The sequence below is a fragment of the Chiloscyllium plagiosum genome, chromosome 38 (genome assembly GCF_004010195.1).
Source record: "Chiloscyllium plagiosum isolate BGI_BamShark_2017 chromosome 38, ASM401019v2, whole genome shotgun sequence".
Taxonomy (NCBI): domain Eukaryota; kingdom Metazoa; phylum Chordata; class Chondrichthyes; order Orectolobiformes; family Hemiscylliidae; genus Chiloscyllium; species Chiloscyllium plagiosum.
This window is the reverse complement of record NC_057747.1, coordinates 9,827,933-9,854,737: the sequence shown is the minus strand read 5'-3', so window position 1 is coordinate 9,854,737 and position 26,805 is coordinate 9,827,933. Positions and strand designations below refer to the sequence as shown.

At 42.3% G+C, this 26,805-nt stretch overlaps 1 protein-coding gene across 8 annotated transcripts in view; it reads left to right on the top strand.

The window, feature by feature from the left end:
• Positions 1-26,805, top strand: part of ptpn20 (protein tyrosine phosphatase non-receptor type 20) — a 414,663-nt gene that overhangs the window by 247,009 nt on the left and 140,849 nt on the right. For all 8 annotated transcript variants that reach the window (XM_043678810.1, XM_043678805.1, XM_043678807.1 and 5 more), the window contains 5 exons: positions 351-436; positions 10,785-10,959; positions 19,957-20,168; positions 20,865-20,963; positions 24,277-24,581. In XM_043678810.1, the coding sequence (XP_043534745.1) occupies positions 351-436; positions 10,785-10,959; positions 19,957-20,168; positions 20,865-20,963; positions 24,277-24,581 (877 nt within the window). The remainder of the gene's footprint in view (positions 1-350; positions 437-10,784; positions 10,960-19,956; positions 20,169-20,864; positions 20,964-24,276; positions 24,582-26,805) is intronic.

The following is a 26,805-nucleotide window of genomic DNA, read 5'->3' as shown; positions in this document are numbered from 1 at the left end:
ACCATGCATCGGGAGTGTACCTTGTAGCCGTGCAGCATCGTGACATGAAACAGGAGCATGTAAGCTGGTACTACTGTGCATGAGTGCAGTGTGTGTGTGTGCATCATGTGCCACACATTTGGGCACCGCACCCCTTGGGCACTGCCTTCCTGGACACCATTGCCTGTTCTCTTGTGAATGCCAAGCCTTGAGGAGGTAAACAGGAGTGAGAGTTGGCAGCTCAATAACAGCAGGAGAAGAAATGCAGATGCAGGACAGTGCTCCAATGAAGGAACCCTCATTCCAATGCATTGCTATTTGACCATGAGTGAGGCCATGCCTATTCTAACTCTTTACTCGCATTCTGACAGGTGACCGTTTGTGGGAAGTGGATGGAGTCAGCTTGCAGGACATCACCCATAAACAAGCGATTGAGTGTTTGAAGAACACTGGTCAGGTATGTTGCTATACACCTTTGTCTCTGCCCATGAATCAACATTAAGATATTAATGACCCCTGACTGGACTACTGCGAAAACTCTACAAGTCACTGCATTCTTACATTGACAAAAACTCAGCGCATCAGAATTGAAATGAGAAGCGCAAGTCAAAATTGGTCCATTGTTTGTATGTTTGTTTTTTCCTGCTAAATGGGTATAAAGGACATTTCTTCCTGTGGGTGGAGTCTAGATCTAGGGTGTACAATTTAAAGATGCAGGGCACTCATTTAAAAAGAAGTTAGGAAGAATGTCTTCCCTCAAGGAGTCATTGAAATTCTCTTCACAGAGAGTAATGGGGCAGGTTCAGTGATTACATTCAAGATACTTGATGGACAGGAGAATCAAAGCAATGAAGGCCATTAATGGTGCCCATCAGATCAGCCTTACTGAGCAGAGAAGCAGACTAGATGGACCAAATGGCCCATTTGTGTTTCTTATACTCACCTAGTGCAGCTGCATACACTGCATCTCCAAGAGAAACTTCCATTCCAGTTGTCCAGTCCAGACTCAACCCTACACCTTTGAAGTGGAGAGAACAGCACATTAATTCATTGTCCTACTCTGACTGCCTGATGTAGATTTACTTTATCAAATTCATGTTGAATACCATCATTAAATAATAAGTGCCCCGGATCTTCTTGATACCCACTCATCATTGGCTGGAAACCATTGCAACCAGCCAACCTCTACATGAGCCCCACAAAATTCTGTTTGAATCATCTCCTGAAAGATGCACTTTTTATTGTTCAGTTTTCTAATCAATCTGTACAGAGATGTTACCTCACACCCATGGAGCAGGTAGGACTTGAACCCAGGGATGTTAGCACTGTGCTATAGAAGCCCATTTTAAATTGTTTAATTCTGTACTAAAGTAGCAAATGTATCTGTGATTCACAAAACGCACGCAGAATGATTTTAATATTCACATGTCCATCTCTCTGCACCTTTATCACTGTTATGTTTAGTTACAAAAGTCTTTGTTTGCAGAAGAGATTCTTGGATCGAAATGGGTTAAGGCAGAATGTGCAGAGGGTATTAAATCAGAGTTCAGCAATCATTGCTCATTCTTAATAACTGGAACAGTCTTCAGGCATAAATCCCAAGCTAAAATATCCAATTATTGCTTCTTAAAGTCTCTTTTTTATAATTCATTTGGGGAACGTGGATGTTGCTGGCAGTGGCAGCATTTATTGCCCATTCCTAGATGCCCCATCAGAAGGTGATGGTGAAATGCCTTCATGAGCCTCTGCAGTTGGATGCTGTGGGTTGACTGACAACCCCATTATGGAGATAATTCCAGGACTTTGATCCAGCGACAGTGAAGGAACAGTGATATGATTCCAAGTTAGGCTGGTGACTGTCTTGGAGGGGAACTTGCAAATGGAAGTGTTCCCATAAATCTGCTGCCTTTGTCCTTCTGGTCGTGGGTTTGGAAGATGCTGCTGAAGGTGAATTTCTGCAGTGCATCTTGTAGATAATACACACTGCTGCTACTGAGCCTCAATGGTGGAGGGAGTGTCAGTGCTTGTGATCTCAATCAAGTGGACTGGTTTGCCCTGGATGGTGTGAAGCCTTTTGAACTGCACCCATCCAGGCAAGTGAGGAGTATTCCATCACACTCCTGATTTGTGCCTTCTGGATGCTAGGCAGGCTTTAAGTAGTCAGGAAGTGCATTACTCATTGCAGGATTCATAGCCTCTGAGCTGCTCTGTTTCTGGCTAATAATAACCTCCAGAATGTTAATAGTGATGGATTCAATGATGGTAATGCCATGCTGAGATTCACTTTTGCTGGAGACGGTAATAACCTGGCCTGTGTGTGGTATGAACATTACTTGCCACTTGTCATCCCAAGTCTGGATACTGCCTAGATCTTGATGCATTTGGACATGGACTGCTTCAGCATCTGAAGAGTTGCGAATGGTGCAAAGCATTGGTAATCATAAGCAAACATCCCCACTTCTGAGCTTCATGGGACTTGTGTCTTAGCTCTTCATCCAGATTTCTAACTACATGTTTCAAACATTATAGAATATGGAATATTATGTCCTATGTAATAGGCTGAGACAACATTTTGTGGTTTTGTGGTAAAACTATGTCACAAGTCTTCATTCCGAAACAAATCGAAAATTAAACTGAGATTCTATCTGCCGATTCACGTGAATGTAAAAGATATTGTTTGAATACTACACAGTATTGTATGATACTGACAAGCATTCCTCCATTAACTAACACCATCACAAATCATACAATCCCTACAGTGTGGAAACAGGCCCTTCAGCCCAACAAGTCCACACCGACCCTCCGAAGAGTAACCCACCCAGACCCATTCCCCTACATTTTCCCCTGACTCTTACACCGAACCTACACATTCCTAAACACTATGGACAATTTAGCTTGGCCAATTCACCTAACCCACATATCTTTGGACTGTGAGAGGAAACCGGACCACCTGGAAGAAACCCACACAGATACAGGGAGAATGTGCAAACTCCACACAGACAGTTGCAGGGGCTGAAATCGATCCAGGGTCCCTGGCGCTGTGAGGCAGCAGTGCTAACTGTGGTTTAACTGATTATTCATCTCATTTACTGTTCAATGAAGGCTACGTTCCCTTCCACATCTGCTAATCCATTGAATAGAGATGGGGACTGGGATTAGATTAGATTCTCTACAGTGTAGAAACAGGCCCTTCAGCCCAACAAGTCCACACTGACCCTCCGAAGTAACCCACCCTGACCCATCTCCCTCTGACTAATGCGCCTAACACTATGGGCAATTTAGCATGGCCAATTCACCTAACCTGCACATCTTTGGACTGTGGGAGGAAACCCACACAGACAGTCATCCAAGACTGGAATTGAACCTGGGACCCTGATGCTGTGAGGCAGCAGTGCTAACCATTGGGCCACTGTGCTGCCCAATCTAAACAGGCTTTGTGTCAGGTGTTTACTATATTTGGTCTCCTACTCAGATAATTACCACTCATTCCGCTTCACTCTGCAACTCATTCAGCCTCCTTCTGTAGCACCTTCCATTTACACCTCGAAAAAGAAAGTCACCAGATGAATGAGAGCAGCACCACCTACAAGTTCTGGTCCAACCCACATGCCAGCCTGACTTGGCAATATAAGGGCCAAGAAGAAGGGCTTGTGCCCGAAACGTCGATTCTCCTGTTCCCTGGATGCTGCCTGATCTGCTGTGCTGTTCCAGCAACACATTTTCAGTTTGGCAATATAATGCCATACCTTCTCTGTTGCTGGGGAAGAAAATTTCTAGAATTCCCTTCTTCACAGCGAATGGATTACAGTGGCTCAACACAGCAAACACCAGCAGCCTTTGCAAGGCCAGTTCAGGATGGGCTACAAAAGGTGGCCCCACCAGTGATACTCACATCCCATTAAATCTTATATAAAGAAATGGTTGCATGCGTTCTGAGTTGCTATACTTCTTTCTTTGCTGTTTCACTTCACTGTTCAACATTGGTTGCACTTGCTCCTCTCCATATTGAGAAGCCTCTCCTGACGATCCCTAACGAAATTTACTGTGAGTGATTGTTCTCATATCCCATTATAGGAAGTGCTGAAAATATGTTAAAATCGAATGCTATCTCCTGCGCAGTCAGCAAAACCTAGATGCAAATAATCAACCACTTTTCACTGATTTTTCAGTGTTCTCTGCAACCAGCTGGCTGCTTTCCTTCAGTTCCTTGCCCAGGTCTGACCCATTGTGCCAAAATCTTCAGGTGGAGGAAGGAGGCAGGTCCTGTATCTACCCAGTCGGAAAGGGGGTCGAACCCCATGCTGTGGCCACCAATCTGATCCATACCACGAGTCAGAGACAACGTACATTTATACACGTTTAGAATCTGGATCTCAACCTGCTGTGCCACACCTTCCTTTCATTTTAATAGTTCACAGGGTACGGACATTGCTGGTAATGTTGGCGGTTCCTGCTCACCTCGTATAGCACTGAAGTGAGCAGATTGCCAGGTCATTTCAGAGGGCAGTTAAGAGTTGACCACACTCTTTGTGGCTGAAAATGTGTTGCTGGAACAGCGCGGCAGGTCAGGCAGCATCCAGGGAACAGGAGAATCGATGTTTCGGGCATAAGCCCTTCTTCACACTCTTTGTGGGTCTGGAATCTCATGTCGCCCAGACTGGGTAAGGATATTGGTGAACCAGAAAGGTTTTTAATGGCAATTGTCGGCATTAGATTAACTTTTAATTCCAGATTTCTTTTCTTGAATGTAAATTTCAACAGCTGCCACGGTGGTATTCAATCCAATGTCCCCAGATCACTGGTGCAGCATTCCAGATTATAGGTGGCCCCTGATTTACAGACATCAGACTTACAAATGCTTAATAAACAAGGTCCGATGTTACTATTAATCCCCGGTGGCTCAATGGTTAGCACTGCTGCCTCACAGCGCCAGGGACCCGGGTTCAATTCCTGCCTCGGGCAACTGTCTGTGTGGAGGTTGCACATTCTCCCCGTGTCTGCGTGGGTTTGCTCCAGTTTCCTCCCACAGTCCAAAGATGTACAGGTTAGGTGAATTGGCCATGCTAAATTGCCCATAGTGTTAGGTGCTTTAGTCAGGGGTAAATGTAGGGGAATGGGTCTGGGTGGGTTGCTCTGCGGAGGGTCAGTGTGGACTTGTTGGACCGAAGGGCCTGTTTCCACACTGTAGGGAATCTAATCTAATCTCATGTTCATGAATTGACTTTGGGCTGTATTTAGTTCCAACTTGCATACAAATCAACTTGTGAATGTTCTTGGGAACACAACCTGTTCACAAATCGGACGCTACCTGTAATCTTCTGGATCAGAGTAGAGACACTACCCACTGCACCACAACACCTCGGCATACTATGTATTCAAATCAGTCTTTGAGTTCTCAACAAGGCCATAGGATAATTTGGTTAAATTTGCATGCAAAATATGCCAATCTACATAGTAACGAATATTAGTCAGTTCTCTCGCTTATGAATAAACTGAAACAAGAGGCTAAAATAAATACCACTTTTATTTAACTTAGTCTCAACACTGCCCTATTCCTTACCAACACAACAGATCTATGAGGTATATACTCCATTCAAAATATAATAAAACTTGATAACAAGAAGACTATTTAACTTGACTGTCTAACAAATTGTGAAGCATTGATGGTATTTATTACGAAACGTCATGCTTGGAATAAATCCTAACAGTTTATCATGAATAAATTTACATATATTTGTAAGCAATCTTAACTCAGGCACACATAGCTGTGATTAAGTATCATTAATATTGCTGCAGTACCACTGTAAATTTGAAATGTAGTCTATCAAGCGTTTGGGAATCGCTACTATTAAATGTTACAGTCTTTCCTCCAGTACTTATAAAACATTCATTGGGCTGACATTTATGTTGATACATCATGCTAAATGTTTCTTAAAGAAATTTTGTAATCATAGCATAGCTCAGAACAAAAATATGTTGTTTGACCCATCGAGTCCAAATTAGCTCTTTCAAAGACTTATCCAGTTTGTCATATGCCTTCCATAAATCTCTTACAAGTATTTTTCCAGTTTGAAGGACACTCTTGACTTTGTTTACACCACTACATTAGAAGGGTCCATTCCACTTTCTAACCAGTTTTACAATAATGTGTTGCCTTTGGTCTCGATACAGGTAGGTGATAGCATGGTATTATTGCTGGACTATTAATCCAGAGACCCAGTTAATATTCTGGGGGACCCAAGTTCAAATTCTACCATGACAGATGGTGGAATTTGAACTCAATAAAAATCTGGAATGAAGAGTCTAATGATGATGATTGTTGGAAAAACCTATCTGGTTCACTGAAGCCCATATCCCTCTATACCCTTCCTGTTCATATCTCCATCCGGATGCCTTTTAAATATTGTACAAGCCTCCACAGGTTCCTCTGGTAGCTCATTTCCTCTGCGTAAAAAGGTTGCCCTTTGATCTCTTGTATATCTTTCTCCTCTCACTTTAAACCTATGCCCTCGAGTTTTGGATTCCCCTACTCTGAGGAAAAGACCTTGACTATTCACCATCTCCATGCCCCTCATGATTTTATAAACTTCTGTTAAAGTCACCCCTCAGTCTCTGACATTTCAGAGAAAATGGTCAAGCGATCTATAGCTTAGCCAAAGAAGATTTAAGGAGCAACTTAAAACTTCCCAGTTTTGTACCATTAGATTTTCAACATGGAGCTGAAAGGGATTTATTAACCAGTACAGGTAAACAAAAGTTGATCAAAGAGATATTCTTTAGGGTCTCCTCATCAAAAAGGAGAAAGGTAATAAAAGCAAAATACTGTGGGTTCAAAGTTTGTGAGAAGATTTGTAGCTCGGGTGCTCGTTGTTGTGGTTCTGTTAGCCGTGCTGGGAACTTGTGTTGCAGATGTTTCGTCCCCTGTCCAGGTGACATCCTCAGTGCGTGGGAGCCTCCTTGAAGCGCTTCTGTGATGTTTCCTCCGATTTGTAGTGGTTTGAATCTGCCGCTTGTCAGTTCCAGCTGTCCGTTGCAGGGGTCGGTATATTGGGTCCTGATCGATGTGCTTATTGTTTGAATCTGTGGATGAGTGCCGTGCCTTTAGGAATTCCCTGGCTGTTCTCTGTTTGGCTTGTCCTATAATAGTAGTGTTGTCCCAGTCGAATTCATGTTGCTTGTCATCTGTGTGTGTGGCTACTAAGGATAGCTGGTCGTGTCGTTTCGTGGCTAGTTGGTGTTCATGGATGCGGATCATTAGCTGTCTTCCTGTTTGTCCTATGTAGTGTTTTGTGCAGTCCTTGCATGGGATTTTGTACACTACATTGGTTTTGCTCATGCTGGGTATCGGGTCCTTCGTTCTGGTGAGTTGTCGTCTGAGAGTGGCTGTTGGTTTGTGTACTGTTATGAGTGTTGGGGTGGTTGCTTTCGTAGTAACTATACAATGTATTCGCCAAAAATGGATACCCCGCAATTTCATCAACAGATGCCTCAGGGAAAGACAACGGAACGAGGACATGCCACAACCCAAAGAACTAGCCACACTACCATACATCAAAAGCATTTCTGAACTGACAGCCAGACTACTGCGACCACTAGGACTCATAACAGCACACAAACTAGCCACACACACAGATGACAAGCAACATGAATTCAACTGGGACAACACTACTATTATAGGACAAGCCAAACAGAGAACAGCCAGGGAATTCCTAGAGGCATGGCACTCATCCACAGATTCAAATCAATAAGCACATCGACCTGGACCCAATATACCGACCACTGTAACGAGCAGCTGGAACTGACAACCGGAAGCGGCAGAGACAAACCACTATAATGCCGGAGGGAATATCACAGAAGCGCTTCACAGGAGGCTCCCAAGCACTGAGGATGTCACCTGGACAGGGGACGAAACATCTGCAACACAAATTCCCAGCTCGGCGAACAGAACCACAACATACTGTGGGTGTTGCAAATCTAAATCAAGATCAAAAAGTGCTGGAAAAGTGCAGCAAGTCTGACAGCATTTGTGAGGAGCGAAACAGAAGTTTATGTTTCATGTCCAGGGTGAAATTTCTTCAGAACTGAGTAGCGGAGTTTGGGGAGAGAATTTCTGAACATGAAGACTACTGCTGTTCTGTAGTCACCAACAGCAGAACAAAGCAACAAAAGGCTGGAATTTACAGAATGCCAGGTTGATGGTGGATTGTTGGGCTGGACGAGGTCACAGGGATAGGGATTGAATACTTTAAAATGTGATTGAGTGATAGCATAGTTTAATAATGGCAAAGTTTCACGACTCATCCCTTTGGGTAATTTTTGGGGCTGATACGTTTATAAGACTTGTGTTTATATAATGCATTTTATGGCCTCAAAGAGTTCCAAATACTTTCTGGCCAATTAAATACTTTTAAAGTGTATCACTGGTATAGCATCAGAAAATATCGGCTGATATGTCAAGGTGATGATGAGCAGGTAAATTTTTTTCAATAATATTAGCGCGGGGATAAATATGGGCCAAGGTATCGCAGATAGATATTCTTGGAAATAATATTTTGTTCATCCAACTCAGAGAGTAGAAGAAGTCTTGTTGTAACATCTCAGCGCCACCCCCCACAAAAAAAACCTCCAAGTGTGCATTTCGATTTCTGTACTGGAGTGGAATGTTAACCAAGATGATGCGCTATCAAATTTCTGGAAACTTGAATCTGCAGAGTTCGGACTCAATGCTGAGAGTGCTTCCAACTGAGCCATGCAGACATGGGCAGTTCTGTGGTGTGTAAATGTAGCACATCAAAAAATCTGAATTGAACTCAGCTAGACTGAGGTTGTGACAGAATGTTCAGTTGCTGAGACCGTGTTAGAGATCACTGCTAAAAGACATGTTTGTACTATATGAGAGGTAAGTAGGATTGTCAATCAAGCTCAATGTGTGGCAAACTTGCATGTACTGGAAGCTACATGTAGTAATACATAGGGCCTGTTCTTTGTAGACAGGTTCCTCTTTTAATCAGAAACAACAAGGTGCTGTAAAAGCTCAGCAGGTCTGGCAGCATCTGTGAAAGAAATTAGAGTTAACGTTTCGGGTCCAGTGACCCTTCTTCAGCACTTCCATTTTTAATCAACCTGTTTAGATATATTGGGACACAGCTCTGGGACAGGTGGCATTTGAACTTGGACCTTCTGGCTCACAGGTAAGTTCACTACCACTGTGCCACAGGAGTCTTTGCAAGCAAAAAGAACAGACATTCACACACTGCACCTGTTTCAACTCAACAAATTAGATGACAGCCACTTGCTGGCTCATTCCTTAAGGCAATGTCTTGGCCAGTCAGAGTTAAATTTAAAATGTAAGTAGAGCTTGACAGTTAACTGTCAGTCATCATCCAACTGGTACATTCTAGCAATCAGAGTCTATTACCAACCAATCCACACTCTCCTGCCATACAGTATCAATGCTGTCTTCTCTTTACCTTGCTATTGCTTGTGAATTGAGGGCAGGCCAAAAATAGCTAAGTGTGGTTTTTTTTAAACAGCACTAGTCAAGTTCTGTTACTGTCAAATGACTGTGTTAGAGATACTGAACATGTTAAACATGCATTCAACAGTTTTCTTATCGGTGTCAAACAGGTGCTGTTCCACTGTATCAGAATCCCTATAGATGTGATGTGCAAGATACACAGGTATTATAGTGGATCAATACAACCCAGTTAACCAATATTCCCTTCACACATGGAAAGCAACAGGCAGCTGTGTGTAACATTGATCATGACAGCTTCACATGTAAACAATGTACTGACACCTCTGGGGCTCATTGTGGGTTTTAATGTGAATTATTTCATACTATCTCTGCACGGACCAAAATAGTTTGCAGTTGACTTGTTGGATACTTTTCAATGAAGATTATGAAGATTATTTGGTGCTTGCTGTTCAACATCATGAGACATGGATCACATCGATCAACCCTTTTAAAATTAAGGCAGAAACATTTCTTGCTGGTAGAATATACTGCTTCATAGAATCCTTACCATGTGGAAGCAGGTCATTTGGCCTATCGAGTCCATACCATCGAGTCCTGAAGAACATCCCACCCAGACTCACCCCCCCAGTACTTTATAACCCTGCATTTCTCATGGCTAACCCAACTAACCTGCAAAGTCCTGGACACCACGGGCAATTTAGTAAGGCAAATCCTGCACATCATTGGACTGTGGGAGGAAACCCACACTGATATGGGGAGAATGTGCAAACTCCACACAGACAGTCGCCCGAGGGTGGAATCGAACCCAGGTCCCTGGCTAACCACTGAACCACCATGCCACTCCCTTTATATTAAACAAGGGGTCGCTAGAACCACGTGTTAAGTTGGGTTCAGCCATTACTGTTGCAGGTAGGTCTTCTATAACGTGATGGTTGCATTCTTGTGTAACCCAGTGTTATCGAAAAATTGTGCTTTAGAAACAGCGCTTAAAGTGTTGGCGATGTAATCGCGTTACAGCCAACACATGTTTTAAAAGTTTGTGCTTTAGAAACAATGTCCCCAATTTGTCAATCGCATCACAGTGAATTCACATTAACGAAATACTCATTATAGGAGGATGACCTGTATTGGTTAATGTGAGGGCGTAATTACGATTCCACAGGATTCAATGTCCCCCGTATCTGTTGTTTACTGTTCATTTTCATTTGGAATGTTACAAAGCATGGAGTGAGCAGCACAGCAGATGTGACAGCTTCGACCTTCATGTGTGGTCAGATCTCCTGTGTGGCAAATGACCCCTGCGGTTCTTCCCTGTCTCTTCTGTCAGGTGGTGCGGCTGGTGTTCGAAAGAGGACAGGAGGCATCAGCTGGGACTCCCAGTTCTGAAGGCCACCAGGGACCCATTCGCACTGACAGTCAGCACAGGAAACAAGAGGAATATCCCAACGATTCCATGGCAACCACCTTATCGGCACCCAAAGACTACAGCTTCATGACAGATGGTAGGAATTTTTTTTTGGGTGCAGAATAATTTATAATTTATGTCCATTGCGCCGAAAGAAAAAGTGTGGAGAGAATGTTAAAATTGACAACATTTGCCATCGACTGTTGTTATTAATTTATAGATAAAGCACACCCTTTTCCTCCCAGTCAAACCCTATCAAAACTATGAGGCAACTGGTTTAACTAGAAGTGTTAACAAACATTATTTTTTGTAAATGTTCGTCATGTATTCTGAATAATTACAGCTAAAGTGTGGTTGTGCATACATAACAAAATGGGAATATTTGATTGATGCAATGTAGATTGTCAAACTGACATCCTTCAAAGTGTTCCACATTCTAGGTGACCCTGGCTACAGTTAATTCCAGGGCATGTGAGTGACACTGGAAAAGGGGAGATGGTGGTGTTATAGTGGTATCATTGGGTGAATAATGCAGAGGCCCAGGGACATGGGTGCTAGTGGAATTTAAATTTAATTAAACCCTAGAATTGAAAACTAGAATCAGTCATAGAAACCATGAAACTACCATCAATTGTTGTGAAGCCACGTCTGGTTTATGATTGGAGGAAATCTGCTGGGCTTGCCCAGTTCGGCCTACACTGTGGCTTCATGATGCAGAGTAATGAGGATGACCCTCACCCACCCTCTGAAATGGCTGTGTGAGCTACTTAAAGGACAATTAAGGACAGACAACAAATGCTGGCCTTGTTAACAACGTCTACTTCACATAAAAGATGAAAAATATTTTACAACAAATCAACTCCTCATATTGCCTGTACTGTGGAAGTTCAGAGCATCCTGTTTTGCTCCATGATGTTTCTGATGGCAGTATGGATCCTGTACAATGCAGATATTTTCTAATCAATGTGTCAGAGATGTTATTGCATTCTTCTGGAACAGGTGGGTACTTGAACTTGGACCAGAGATAGCGACAGTACCACAAGAGCCCTCTACATAAGGTATACTGTCCACGTGAGATGGGCCAAGTGTAGAATGGTCTTATCACCAATTAGCTAATCCCAGGAGCATCATGTTGCCAGACTGGCTGGCTGGCACAGGATGCAAGTGTTATGACTACTGCCAAAATAATGGGCATTTCCCACCTCTGGGCATAATCACACACCCTCTGCACAGTTTGGCTCGTATATCACCCATGAATATGTCACTACCTATGACACTGGGGGGACAGCAGATGGTCTTGCAGGGTGACCTGAAGCAGCTTTGGATCTCTCGGGCACTGCTTTTGTCTGCATTCTCTCAGCATGTGAATTGGTTAGCTCAGTTGGCTGGATGGCTAGTTTGTGATGCCAAAGGTGTGGGTTCAATTTTTACACCAGCTGAGGTTATCACAAAAGTCCCAACTTCTCAACCTCTCTCCTTGCCTGAGGCGTGCTGACCAGTTGGGTCTCTGTCAGGAGAGCCATGATATGGAGGTGTCAGTGTTGGATTGGGGTGGACAAAGTCAGAAGTCACATGACACCAGGTTATAGAGTGAAGGGGTGACCTTATCGAGGTTTGTAAATTCATGAGGGGCATAGATAGGATAAATAGACAAGGTCTTTTACCTGGGGTGGACGAGTCCAGAACTAGAGGGCATAGGTTTAGCATGAGAGAGGAAAGATATAAAATGGACCTAAGGGGCAACTTTTTTCATGTAGGGGGTCGTACGTGTATGGAGTGAGTTGCCAGAGGAAGTGGTGGAGGCTGGTACAATTACAGCAATTAAAAGGCATCTAGATGGGTATATGAACAGGAAGGGTTTAGAGGGACATTGGCCAAGTGCTGGAAAATGGGACTAGATTGGGTTAGGCTATCTAGTCGGCATGGACGAGTTGGACCGAAGGGTCTGTTTCTGTGCTGTACGTCTCTATGACTCTGTGACTGTAAGTTTATTTGAAACTACAAGCTTTTGGAGCGCTGCTCCAACATAGTCACTTGATGAAACATCAAAGATTGTTCCTACTGCCCAGGATCGTGAGTAAACCTTGTCTTTTCCATCAGCCATCCAATTGTTCCATGCCTTGGAAATATTTGAACATTTGGGAAAACCCTATTGATTCATCCCATTGGAATATTTTGTCATTGGTCCAAGATCATCACAACCATTGATGAAAAGACATCCTAAACTCAAAAAAGCTCATGACATTTCCTAAGATTGCTTGTCATTCTTACCGCTTACCTCTGGCTATGGTGTGCTCAGTAACAGCAGAACCCCTGAAATGGGACAACCTCACTTTGTCAGGTAAACGCAGTTAACATCTGCATGTTCTTGGAATGTGGGAGACATGGAAAAGCCATTCCTCATACTCGCCCATTCCTCACAGACATGACAGGCATTGAACTGCAATAGGACAGGTAGGCCAAATCTGGTCAGATGACAGAGTTCTTTCGCTGGAGAATATGAGTGAACCAGTTGGCCTTTTGAAAACTGAACAGCTTTGAGAAACATTTTCCTTCCGGTGCTAGTCCACAAATGAACAAGTTTATTAAATACAATTTTAAAAATCGGAATAGGGGGATTTGTACACGTGATCCAAGGTTTCTGTTCCAACATGATAACTGTTTGACTGTTCAGTGTGTGTGCCAATGCCCACTGAGAGTGACTTATTCTGAATAAACCATTAATTCCACACCTTAACTATGAGACTGTGCATAGGTTTGCAAGTACAATGTTTCCTCCTCTCCTGAATTTCTGTTCTGTTTTCTGGGCATGTATGAAACTATAGGTCATTTTGATTAAAATAATGGTCCCTACCTGCATAATCAGCACTGAGTTTGAAGCCAGAGCATGGGAGAATTACAGCATTTGTTTGACAATGAATTTCTGCTCCTTTTTAAACTCGTGCATTTGACAGAAAGACACTTTCTTACATTCCTACAGCTCAGGCAATAATTTCAGGGAATGGATCCAAGAGGGCAGGAAGACTCAAGACCAATCTCACAGACACCGTCTGATGTTTGTTGACTCATTAATCTGAAAATGTAGCTTCAGTATTAGAAAACTGCTTTTGTAAATGTGGCTGCTTTAGAGACAGCATACATTTCGCCATGTGGAGCTTTGCTGTGATAGTGTCTCTACCTCTGGACCAGAAGGCTCAGGTTCATGTCCTATCAACTCTAAGGTGTATTATAACATGTCTGAGCAAGCTTATTAGAAAATATCTACATCTTGCCAATAGCACCCGATGAAATCTGCTTGAGAGAAATAAAAATCTGGCATTCTAAAATGGTTTTACACTTAAATCTCTATACTGCTGATAACCATCACACTCTTTAACACTGATAGAAATTAATTAATCCTGCAAATGCAAGACATCTGCATAGATAAATGTTTTTTTACACACATGAGACAGATACAAGATTACACAGAATAATTAATACATTTCAGAAATAGACCTCCCTGCGGTAACATTTTAATGAATTCAATTATTACCTGAAATGCTGATTAAATTACTACATGCAGGACCATTCTTTCAACTTTGAACATAGAACTAGATTCAAAGTGTTGGGTGTCAAAGACCAACACATCATCACCTTCTGTGAGCTGAGTAGTGAATGGTGATAATGCAGTAATTATACTTTCCAAATAAGTTATAAATTTAAATGATTTAAGATCTGATCAAAATTATTCCTATGCTGGTTTGCATGTTAAAGAACCTTTCTCAACCTTCATTTCCTCAATATTTATGAAATATATAAGATATTTGAAAGTGGAGTTTGATGTAATGGCCTGGTTAATATCATTAGAACAATGGAACAGATTGGAGGATCATGAATGGAAGGAAAGATTCTCTATTATAATTTTATTAGAGTATAAGAGCCTGTTATGTTTCAATATGCATGTTCCTTCTGAACAGTTATAACATCCCTAAACTCCATCTATACATATATAAATTACCAGAAACCCATGAAGTCATTGTTGAGACTATGTATTTTACACATTGTTAGTTCTATAGAGCTCTCCATCCAATAACAGTAGCTATACAAAATGGCACCCTGATGAACCAGAAAGCTAGTGAGCACAGGACAACCAGTGTTTTGCAAACGTAATTGTGAAAATATGAATGAAGGTACCTCAGTTTGAGAAGGGTTAAGTTGATCTCTACTATCTCTTGTAGACTCACTTCATCAGATCTCTGTAATCTCCTTTAGTCAAAGAACCCACTGTCGACTCTGCATTCCTCCAACTCAAGTCTCTTGTGCATTCCCCACTTCCAATACCATTCTTTGTCAAATGCCACTCCTGTGATGTACCCTAGGATGTTTTACAACATTAAGGGCTATGTATAAATACAGGTTGTTGGTGTCCTCAGGCAAACATGGAGGATTAATATTATTCTGAGTGGAGTGAGGGGAGAATAAAGGCAAAAATCATACTGTCCCACTCTGCTTGAACAGAGTGTACAACAGTTCAGCATCAGTTTTTCTATCCACACTCCCTGAGTGAGTCTCCCCCTTGGGTAGCACAGCATTTCTGAATTGAGATGGCAATTGCTGATTAAGTGAGGATGTGCCACAAAGTCTGCGATGCACTTTGCACTGTGAAGAGCTCCCGATGAAGGGCTCTTGCCCGAAACGCCAATTCTCGTCTTCTCGAATGCTGCCTGACCCACCGTGCTTTTCCAGCAACACACTCTCAACTGTGAAGAACCAGTTCACTTGCTGAGGTGTACGCAAATTGTTCATAGACTTTGCCAAAAACGGCACCGGACTGTTCTTCCACCTAAATTGAACCCTCTTTCACACAGTGCCCATTTTAGCTTGATAATTGTGAGCAAACAGAGGGTTAAGTTTTCAGCTGAAGCCTCACAGAAGATGCACTGGAGGCAGAATCACTGAGTACATTCAAGAAAGAGATTGGTAATTTTTTAAATATTAAAAGCATCAAATAATATGGAGAGAAAGTGGGAATATGGCATTGAGATAGCGGATGAGTCATGGTCATACTGAATGGCAGAACAGGCTCAAAGGCCTGAGTAGCCTACTCCTGCTCTTAGTTTCTACATTGTTCACTTAAACAAAGAACAAACTCCGGTACAATACAAGAACAGGTACCTCAGCCCATCAAAACGCTGGTGACACATAATGTCTTTCTAAACCAGAAAGTTTTTGCCTCTACACCGTCCATATCCCTCTATACGTGCCTGCTAATACCTGTCAAGATACCTCTTAAACATTGCTATTGTATCTGCTTCTACCACCTCCTCTGGCTGCGCATTCCTGGCACTAACCACACTCTGTGTAAAAAATTTCCATCTAGGCATCCCCTTTAAACTTTCAACCTTTCACTTTAAACGTATGCCTGTAGTAATTGACATTTCTACCCTGGGAGAATGACTCCATCTATCCATGCCTCTCATCATTTTGTAAACATTTATCAGGTTGCCCCCTCTTCCTCCAACATTCAATTGAAAACAGACAAAGTCTGTCCAATCTCTCCACATAAGTAATAGCCTCCAAACCAGGCTGCATCATGGTTAACCTCTTCAAAGACTCCACATTCATTTGGTACTTTGGCGATCAGAGCTGCCTCAGATTAATCCCAGACAGGCCATGGTTTCAACCCAGATTGACTCAGTATGCTGTATTCACAAGACTTTATTTCCTTGGCAATTTACTACATAAAACAATTTGCCTAATCTTTTTGTAGACAGTTTGAATTCCTCCAACTCTTCTCCACTTTGTGCTAGCAGTATTATGCGGCCAAATTATATTTTAATCATGAACAAGATACAATATAAAGCACCTTTTGAACTAAAAATGTCCAAGTGATGGACCAATCACTCCAGATCTTTTCTCCTTCAGCCTGTGGGAATCATTTCACTTCATGTTATTTAGAAAGAGCATACTACTTGTATAAAATGGAAATGCAGCAGACTATATAAATCAAAGAGGATATAAAGAACATAATACAAGTTGGGGAAAAGGAAATATGGGGGAGAAAAATGTTGCAAGGGATACCCAAACTGACAGCAATTTTATTTCTAAATATATTAAGGGAAAGAAAGTGGAAAAGGGGATCTTGGTCTCATTCAAGATTGATGGTAATAATAGACAGTATGGAAATAAATTATCAATTTTCACAAAAGAATACAATGCCAAAAAGTACATGAGAACCAAAGGTTAATCAAGAGGGTGAAATCGATAGATTGAATATAATTTTCTCAATGTTTGCAAAAATGACGGGACTTATGAGAGACCAGTTTCCAGGATCTGCCTTATTAAAAGGAATAGATTAAGAAATTGCTGGCACATTTGTCATAACATCTCAAAACTCTCTGGATTCAGGACTTGCACCGAAGTTGCAAGCGTCATTCTAATATTAAAGAAGGGAAGAGAAGGTATGACAGATATCTGCAGACTTGGAGGTTCGGTATCAAATGTGAGGAAGTTACTCGAATCTATCATCAAGGTTTTGTTTGATGGATTGTTGTCCCGTGTACCTAAGTACAGTGAAATGTTTTGTTTTGTGAGCAGTTCAGGCAAATCATAGCAAACAAGGACATATAGACAGAGGGAGAGACAAAAAAAACTGCAGATGCTGGAATCCAAAGTAGACAGGCAGGAAGCTGGAAGGACACAACAAGCCAGGCAGCATCAGGTGGTGGAGAAGTCAACGTTTCGGGTGGAACACTTCTTCAGGACTGGGGGTGGGGATTAAGGGGAGCTGCACAGGAGGTGTACAAAAGCAAGGTCAACATTAGGTGAGGCATGGTTATGTATATTGGAATGTAAGTAAATTAAGACACAAATCTCTGCTCTTTGCGAAGAGAAAGAACATGTACAAATTCTATATCAATTCAACAAACCAGATGACAGCAATTTGCTGATTCATTTCCCAGGGCAGTGCTCTGATCAATCAGTGTCAATCTGCTTGATTTAACATTTAAATGGAAAACTGACAGTTAACTGCCAATCCTCATTAATTGTCGCATTCTTTATGGCAACACTCCGGCAGTCAGAACACACTTACCGACCAATCAGCATTTTCCCCTCTGAAACTGTCTAATACTGTTTTTGAATTTGTATTTTTGCAAACTGTTCTGATTAGTGCAAGATGAAAAGTTTTGACAAAACACATGTCGTTCCTTCAACGATAATTAATATTATTTTGATGTTTGATGGACATCCTTGTATTCGTTTAACGTTTTGCATTGATATTGGATAGAGGTTGAGGTTGGGATCCTCTCAAGGAAATAAGAAGTGGTTATCTTTTTCTTTGGGACATTATTTAACTTTGTGATTTATATTCTTTGTATAACCTGCAAAACTGCATTTTTTTTGTAATATCAAATTCATTTTCTCGTAACATAAAATTCATATGTTTGCAAAAATATTTAAAGGACTGATCTAACTTTCAACATGAAATGCTCAGCAAACCTAATTGTTTGCAGGGAGAGATTAATGTGCCCTCACAATTTAACCTCAAAACCCCAGTTTTTTTAATGTGGGAACTTTTTTTTGAGGACTTTCAATCAGACCTTTACAACATTATGAAAATTATAGTCTAGAATCCCTCCAGTGTGGAAAGAGGTCATTTGGCCCATTGAGTCCATTCTGCCCTTCTAATGATCATCCCACTGTCTGACCTTATCCCCGCATTTCCCATGGCTATCCCCCTAGCCTACATATCACTGGACACTATGGGCAACTTAGCATGGCCAATCAACCTATCCTGCACGTCATTGGACTGTGGGAGGAAACCGGAGCACCCAGAGGAAACCCATACACAGACACAGGGAGATTGTGCAAGTTCCACACAGACAGTCACCTGAGGCTGGAATTGAACCTGGATCGTTGGTGCTATGAGGCAGCAGTGCTAAACACTGAGCCATTGCGCTGCCCCATTAAAAGGCAGTTGATTTTTGGATAGTTGGGAAGAGGCTTTCCACTATTGAGTGGGGAAGCTAGTTGGACTTTTCAAACCTAAAGTTCCACATCCAAACATCTAACACCTTCTGCCTGATGTTGAGGGAAATTAGTTGAAAGATATACAGGATCCCATTTGCTCCAAGTAAGGAGTTACAATTGTAAAAACACCACACACCATCATCTCCCATATTGGGGGACTTACCAGAATTATGCTGGAGCTTAGAGGTAAAATTATGAGCGCACATTAATCTCTCTGAGTAGCCAATATCTTTTCTCCAAGGTAGGGGAGTCCAAAATTAGAGGGCATAGGTTTACAGTGAGAGGGGAAAGATTTAAAAGGAAACTAAGGGGCAACTTTTTCACGCAGAGAGTCCTGTGTTTATGGAATGAGCTGCCAGAGAAAGTGGTGTAGGCTGGTACAATTACAATATTTAAAAGGCACCTGGATGGGTATATGAATAGGAAGAATTTAGAGTGATATGGGCTAAATGCTGGTAAATGGGACTAGATTAGGTTAGGATATCTGGTTGGCATGGACGAGTTGGACTGAATGGTCTGTTTCCATGCTGTACATCTCTATGACTCTGTTATTGTCCTGATCTTCCTTCAGATGTGAAGTTTCCTGATGCCTGGGAATGCTGGAAGTCTGCTGTAAAATATGCTAAGCTCGTTAAAAGATTTAAAAACGAACCTGCCTGACGGGACTCAATTAACGCCTCCCTCTCCCACCCCCCCAATCCCCAACACCTTGCCCCATCTTTAGAAGTTCCAGCATGGGATGGGGTTAGAGTTCAGAGTCCAAAATCTGATTCAAATCCAGTTGGTGCAAGTTGAAATTCAGAGTCGAGAGTGTGGTGCTGGAAAAGCACAGCAGGTCAGGCAGCACCCAAGGAGCAAGAGAGTCAACGTCAATGCTGCCTGACCTGCTGTGCTTTTCCAGCACCCTCGACTCTGAACTCCAGCATCTGCACTCCTCACTTTCTTGCGAGCTGAGATTTAGCCCATCGGTTTGATGGACAGGGTTTCTGAGAATAATTTCTATGCTGTAATCAAACAATCCCAACCAAGGAAAAGTCTACTTCCATATCAGTCTCCAATAACATAACACGGCATCCTCAAACAGGTAACACGTTCGAGGTGACAATGAAGAAAAATTCGGCAGGTTTGGGGTTCAGTTTCCTGCAGATGTATCCAGCGGACAGTGACCCAGGAGGGAGCTTGGTGAGGATAAAGAGATTGTTTCCAGGGCAACCAGCAGAGGAGACTGGCCAGATTGAAATCGGGGACGTCATCTTGGCAGTTAATCGAACCCCACTAAAGGGACTATCCTATCAGGTGAGTGCTTCACCAGAGGCAGATCCCTCATGAAGCTTTCTCTGGCCTTTCCTGACTGCGGTTGTCTCACGTTTGACCCATATTGATCAGATTACTGTTTTTAAACTTCATCTTCAAAGTTTCATTTGTGTCATGGTTGCATGACCAGTCCAACTGGCTGACCTTTGACACGGGCACGATATGAGCGTCTTTGTCATGTTTTATGAATCAGCATTTAGTCAGCAGTCTTTCCATTTATGTTACAATGTGGGCAGATGTCATAATTTCTATTCTAATCAACAGTAATCATGTTACATTTCTATGGAGAGAAGAGACGTTTGAATTAGCTATTCAAACATGTTCTGCTCTTTAGAGCACAAGAATAACCCTCCTTGTAAGTTCACTGACTAGCTAAACTATGTTTGATTATATCTGGTTGCACTTGTAAACAAGAACTCATTCATCATTCCTTGACTCTAGCATTATGTCTCTGCCAGGGCTTTAATGGTGCCCAGCTAAGTTCTGCTTGGTGTTTATATCATTATTTCAACATGCCAATGAAAATAATTAATGTGATAAATTGAAAACATCACAGTTCATTCTTATGAATGCCCACGTAGCTTCACTGTAGCGTTTGCATCTATTATTCAGTATTGTTGTAAGTGGCTGGTAAACTAATCAAGGTGCCTGTTCCAACTGCTATCTCGATTTCAACAGGAGGTACTCCATCTGCTGCGAGGAGCTCCCCCTGAGGTCACAATGCGCATGTGCAGGCCAGCACCAGGAACCCTTCCTGATATAGACCCTAATCTACTGGTAAACTTGTTAAATGCTGATGGTTTATAAAGAGGGGATAATATTGTAAATGTATACATGAGCCACGATAGGTGGAGTTGAAGTTTAGGTCAGCACAGTGGTTTGAGCTGCTGCCTCACAGCTCCAGGGACCTGGGTTCAATTCTAGCTTCGAGCAACTGTCTGTGTGGAGTTTGCGCATTCTCCCCATGTGCGTGCAGGTTTCCCTGGGGTGCCCCAATTTCCACCACAGTACAAAGATGTGCAGGGTAGGTGGATTGGCCATGAGGTGGCTCTGGGTGGGATGCACTTCAGAGGGTCTGAGTGAACTCAGTGGGCTGAATGGCCTGTTTCCACATTGTGAGGATTCCATGATCTAGGTCATAGAGTCATTCAGTGCAGAAACAGACCCTTCAGTCCAACCAGTCCATGCCAAACATAATTCCAATCTAAATGAGTACCACCTGCCTGCTCCTGTCTCATATCCCCCCCAAACATTTCTTATTCATGTACTTATCCAAATGTCTTTTTAATGTTACAATTGTACCCACATCCACCACTTCCTCAGGAAGTTTGTTCCTCACAAGAATGTAAAAAAGATTACCCCACATATCTTCTTTTAAAATCTCTCTCCTCTCATCTTAAAAGTGTGCCCCTAGTCTTGAAATCCCCCACCTAGGGAAAAGACTCCAACCATTAACCCTAACTATACCCCTCATGATTCTATAAACTTCTATAAAGTCACCTCTCAACCTCCTAAGTCCCAGTGAAAAAAGTCCCAGCCTATTCTGCCTTTCTTTATAACTCAAGGCTTCTGAACCCAGCAACATCCTGGTAAATCTCTTCTGAACCCTGTCCAGCTGAATAAGATCCCTCTATTGACTATATCTATTGAATTCACTTGAAGCGGTGAACAGACACAAACCCTTTCTTGTATTGATGCCATGTATTGATATTCATCCATGAGACCAGAAGATGTAGGAGCTGAAGTAGGCCATTCAGCCCATTGAGTTTGCTCCACCATTCCGTGAGATCATGGCTGATGTGATAATCCTCAATCCCACTTTCTGGCCTTTTCCCCATAACCCTCATTCCCTTGCTTATTAAAAACTCAGCCCTCTGTGATTAAGAATTCCACTACTACATTACCCTCTGAGAGAAGAAATTCCTCCTCATCCATGTCTTGAATGGGTAACCTCGGATTCAGAGATTATCCCAGACTCTCCCACAAGAGGAAGTAATCTTTCTGTATCTACCCCGTTAAGACCTTGAAGAATCTTGTAGGCTCCAACCCTTCTGCTCATTCTTCAAAATTCCAATGAGTCCAGGCCCAATCTGTTCAATGTCTCCCCATAAGACAGTCCTGCATATTCAGTATCAACCTAGTGAACAGGATTGCCTCCAATGCCAGCCCATCTTTCCTCAGATCAAGGGCCTGAAACTATTCACAGTATTCCAGCTGTGATCTGACTCATGTCTTGTGCAGTTTTAGAAAAACTTACCTATTTTGTTCTCCATTCCCTTTGAAATAAAGGCCAACATTTAGCATTGCCTCCTCGTACATGCTAATGACAAAAATGCTGCTTAAATTATTCTTCATGCTTGTGAGCCTGAGGCCTTGATGATGGAGGGAAGCCTCAGGGATTTGCTTGTAGTTACCGCTGTTCATATGCTCACCCAGGGACACATACTTAATCCAAAACTAGAGGGCATAGGTTTAAGGTGAGAGGGGAAAATACAAAAGGGACCTGATGGGCAACTTTTCACACAGAGGGCGGTGCGTGTATGGAATGAGCTGCCAGAGGAAATGGTGGAGGCTGGTGCAATTATAACATTTAAAAGGCATCTTGATGGGTACATGAATAGAAAGGGTTTAGAGGGATATGGGACACATGCTGGCAAATAGTACTAGATTAATGGAGGATATCTGGTCGACCAGGATGAATTGGACAGAAGGGTTTGTTTCTGTGCTGTACAACTCCATGGTATGAGGTAGATAAAGTGTAGTTAGTTTAGTTGTCAGGGCAGATGTAACACAACTATCTATTGATTCTGTAATTGAGATGATTTGTCAATTCCAGATCTACATCCTAAATCGAGAAATTCAGAGTAGATTATTCCAAATAGGACATAAACCCTGGTTTCCTGGTTTAGATGTAGGGACACTACTATTGTCCCACAGAGCATATTAAGTTGATTATACAACTTTCAGGAGTTGCTGCAATTGAGAAGATTGAATGCGTATTCCAACCCAATTTCCCCAGAGTGAGTCTTCCACAGGTGACACCACATGATCAATTTAATGTTGGGTAAAATGCAGTATTAAAGACCTTGATAAGCAGTTTTAAGCTTTAGTTCTCAATATAAATCTGCTGCTGGGAGTTTTACAATGTTGTATTTGCAGGTCATTTATGTTCAAGGGAGAATATAGAAAGTTAGGCAGGAATTTAATAAGGAGGTCCTCGAGGGTAGTAATATCTGGATTACTCCCAGTGCTACGAGCTTGTGAGGGTAGGAATAGGAGGATGGAGCAGATGTGTGGCTGAGGAGCTGGTGCAAGGGAGAATGGGGGAGTGGCGTTTTTGAAAAGGGACCAGGAGCTGTACTTAAGGTGGATATTCCTGGGAATATGTCCAGGGAAGTTATTTGGTGGAACTGAGAAATAACAAATGAAAGATCACCTTGTTGGGATAGTATTATAGACCCCATAATAGTCAGCGGGAAATTGAGAAACAAATTTGTAAAGAGATTTCAGTTATCTGTAAGAATAATAGGGTGCTTATGGTAGGGGATTTAACTTTCCAAACGCAGACTGCGACTGCCATAGTGTTAAGGGTTTAGATGGAGAGGAATTTGTGAACTGCGTACAAGAAAATCTTCAGATTCAGTATGTGGATGTATCACATGAAGGTGCAAAACTTGACCTACTCTTGGGAAATAAGGCAGGGCAGGTGACTGAGGTGTCAGTGGGGGAGCCCTTTGGGGCCAGCGACCATAATTCTATTAGTTTTAAAATAGTGATGGAAAAGGAAAGGTTAGTGATGTATTTTTCACATTTCTCATGAGGATTGAGAGAGAACTGTTGCAATACACCCATTAAAGTCTTGAGCTGTTTTCGGATGCGCCCGATCAAAATGTTCAGACTGCGCATCAAGCTAGTAACTCAGGCAGCAGTTTGCCCGAAATGTCAATTTTCCTGCTCCTCAGATGCTGCCTGACCTGCTGTGCTTTTCCAGCACCACTCTAATCTTGACTCTAATCTCCAGCATCTGCAGTACCCACTTGTGCCTTGTCAAACTAGTAACTCTCTATCTTGCTCTGTTTCTAAATGCTAGACTCCAGTTTCTTCGCCAGTGAAAGAGTTGTCTGTGCTGAATACAATTGATCCACAGCTGATCCGAGGATTTGAACCGGATGAAGGTGAAGAGAAGCCCCGGGGATTCCCTCAGCAGGACCACCCGTGGGATTCGAGCGATGAGGAGGGCACTGGTGAAGTCATTCAGGAATCTACTGAGCAGCATTTCCAAGATATACCACTTGACACACCGAACATGGAATTAATCAGCGCTCTAGCTGAAGACCTGAGGCAGAACTGTTACTCGACCTGCGACTTAGATGTTGCCGCGCCAAGCACAGAGAGGTAAGGGTGATCACTCTCTGTTCTTGTGGCTTCACTGTCATTGAAAAGCAGTCTGAAAACAGTGTATACTTCATCCCCAAATCAGCACATTAATGCTGGTACAATAAGATCTGAACAGCAGACACTAACTACAAATCCTGATAAATTAGATTTGCATATTCAATTAAGCAGCGCTAAAAATGTGAACAGTTGATTAGATGTTATCAATTCAACGGGGCTGTGGGTTTCACTCCCAAGTTAATCCATTCAGAGTGTAAAGTGCACGTTTCTTCCTTCTCCTGAAAGTAGCTGTACCAGCTGGAAGATGTGGCATCGCCAATGTGTATATAGGTTCAAACCATTTTTTAGTAAGCATTTAAAGGATGTGGGTTTATTGCCTATCCGTAATTGCTCTGGAAAGGTGATGGTGAGCCACCATCTTGAAATGCTGCAGTCCAAGGTGAGGTTCGGGACACTCACAGTAATATTAGGAAGGGAGTTCCACAGTTATGACCCTGCAATAATGAAGGAATGGGTGACCCTCCAACTCAGGACGGTGTGTGGCTTGGAGGGCACCTTGCAGGTGGTGGTTATCCTAGGTATGCCCATTGCCCTTGGCCTTCTAGATGATAGAGATCATGGATTTGGAAGAAACCTTGATGAGTTACTGCAGTGTATCTTGTGGATGGTCCATACTGCCGCCATTGAGTGTGTGTGGCTGAGGGAGTGAATGTTGAAGATTGTGAACGTGGTGCCTTCCAAGTAAGCTGTTTTGTTCTGGATGGCATTGGTGTTCCTTGAGTGTTGTTGGGGCTGTACCTATCCAGGCAAATGGGGAGCATTCCTCCACACCCCTCACTTGTGCCTTGCAGAGAATGGAGATGAATTACTCAGTGTAGGATTCCTAGTCTCTGACTTGGTCTTGTAGCTGCAACATTTATATATCTGATCCAATTCAGTTTTCTAAGTGTACCAGAAACAAAGACAGCTAGGAAGTTGAGAGTGCTAATTGTAAGCTGGCTTGGGTATGCATTAATACTCCAATTGTGGTGACAGTATCTTCTTCCTTAACCACATCAAGGCTGCTACAATCAGAGTGACATATGTTTATATATCGTCTTTATTGAAAGTAAAAAAAAATTACCCAAGAAGGAGATGCTAGGACGATGAGGTCCAACTATGGTCAAAGTGGCAGGTTTTATGAAGCATCTTGAAGAAGGAGAGGGTGGAAATTCCAGAGTCTGAGGCTGTCGTTGGTGAGGGGAAGAGATTAATAGATGCACAAGGATGGGATGATCAATTTGACAGTAAAACTAACCCAGTCAGTTAGCAGGCTTGTCAACTGATGGAAAATTATTTTCTCCTTTGAGCTGAATAGACACTCCAATTTGCTGAGCACAAAGTCAGAATTTGCACATCTTCTAATACACATCTTGCGCTTCAGATGTGGAAGAGGTTTGATTGACAGCTGCAGTGCTAACAGCTCCTACATGCATTAAACCTGTCAGAACGCTGGAGAACAATTATGGTTGAGAATCATTGAGAACTATTTGTACGGTCGCTCTCTGCAAACCTCAGTTGCTGATTTTTCCTCTTCCATGTCAGACAGATGGAGTATTTGCTTTCTGTTTATTTATCTGTTTTAAACGTTTGATATCTATCTATGCATTATTTGGAGATGTCTGTGTTGACTGGGGTGTACAAGGTTAAAAATCACAACATCAGGTTATAGTCCAACAGGTTTAATTGGAAGCACACTAGCTTTCGGAGCGACGTTCCTTCATCAGGTGATTGTGGAGGGCTCGATTGTAACACAGAATTTATAGCAAAAATTTGCAGTGTGATGTAACTGAAATTATACATTGAAAAATTGATTGTCTGTTAAGCCTTTCATCTGTTAGAATACAGTGATAGTTTCATTTCTTTCATGTGTAAATCACAAGACCCTTTTTTTTTATTAAAAGTTGCATTCTCGGGTTAGCTGTTAACAATGGTGATAGCTAGACAATATGTTGAAGTGTCTATGACCTGATGTTTAGATTGTTATCTCACTTTTTAGATTAGAATCAGAGTTTTACAGAAATTCATGCAGTTTTTGAGCAAAATGCAATGTAACTCTGCAAGTACAAATTCACCACACAAAATGTGTGTGCGCATGTGGGTCTTTGTCTGTCTGAGGTGGGGGTTGAGAGAGTGTGTGAGGGAGAGGGAGAGGGAGAGGGAGAGGGAGAGGGAGAGGGAGAGG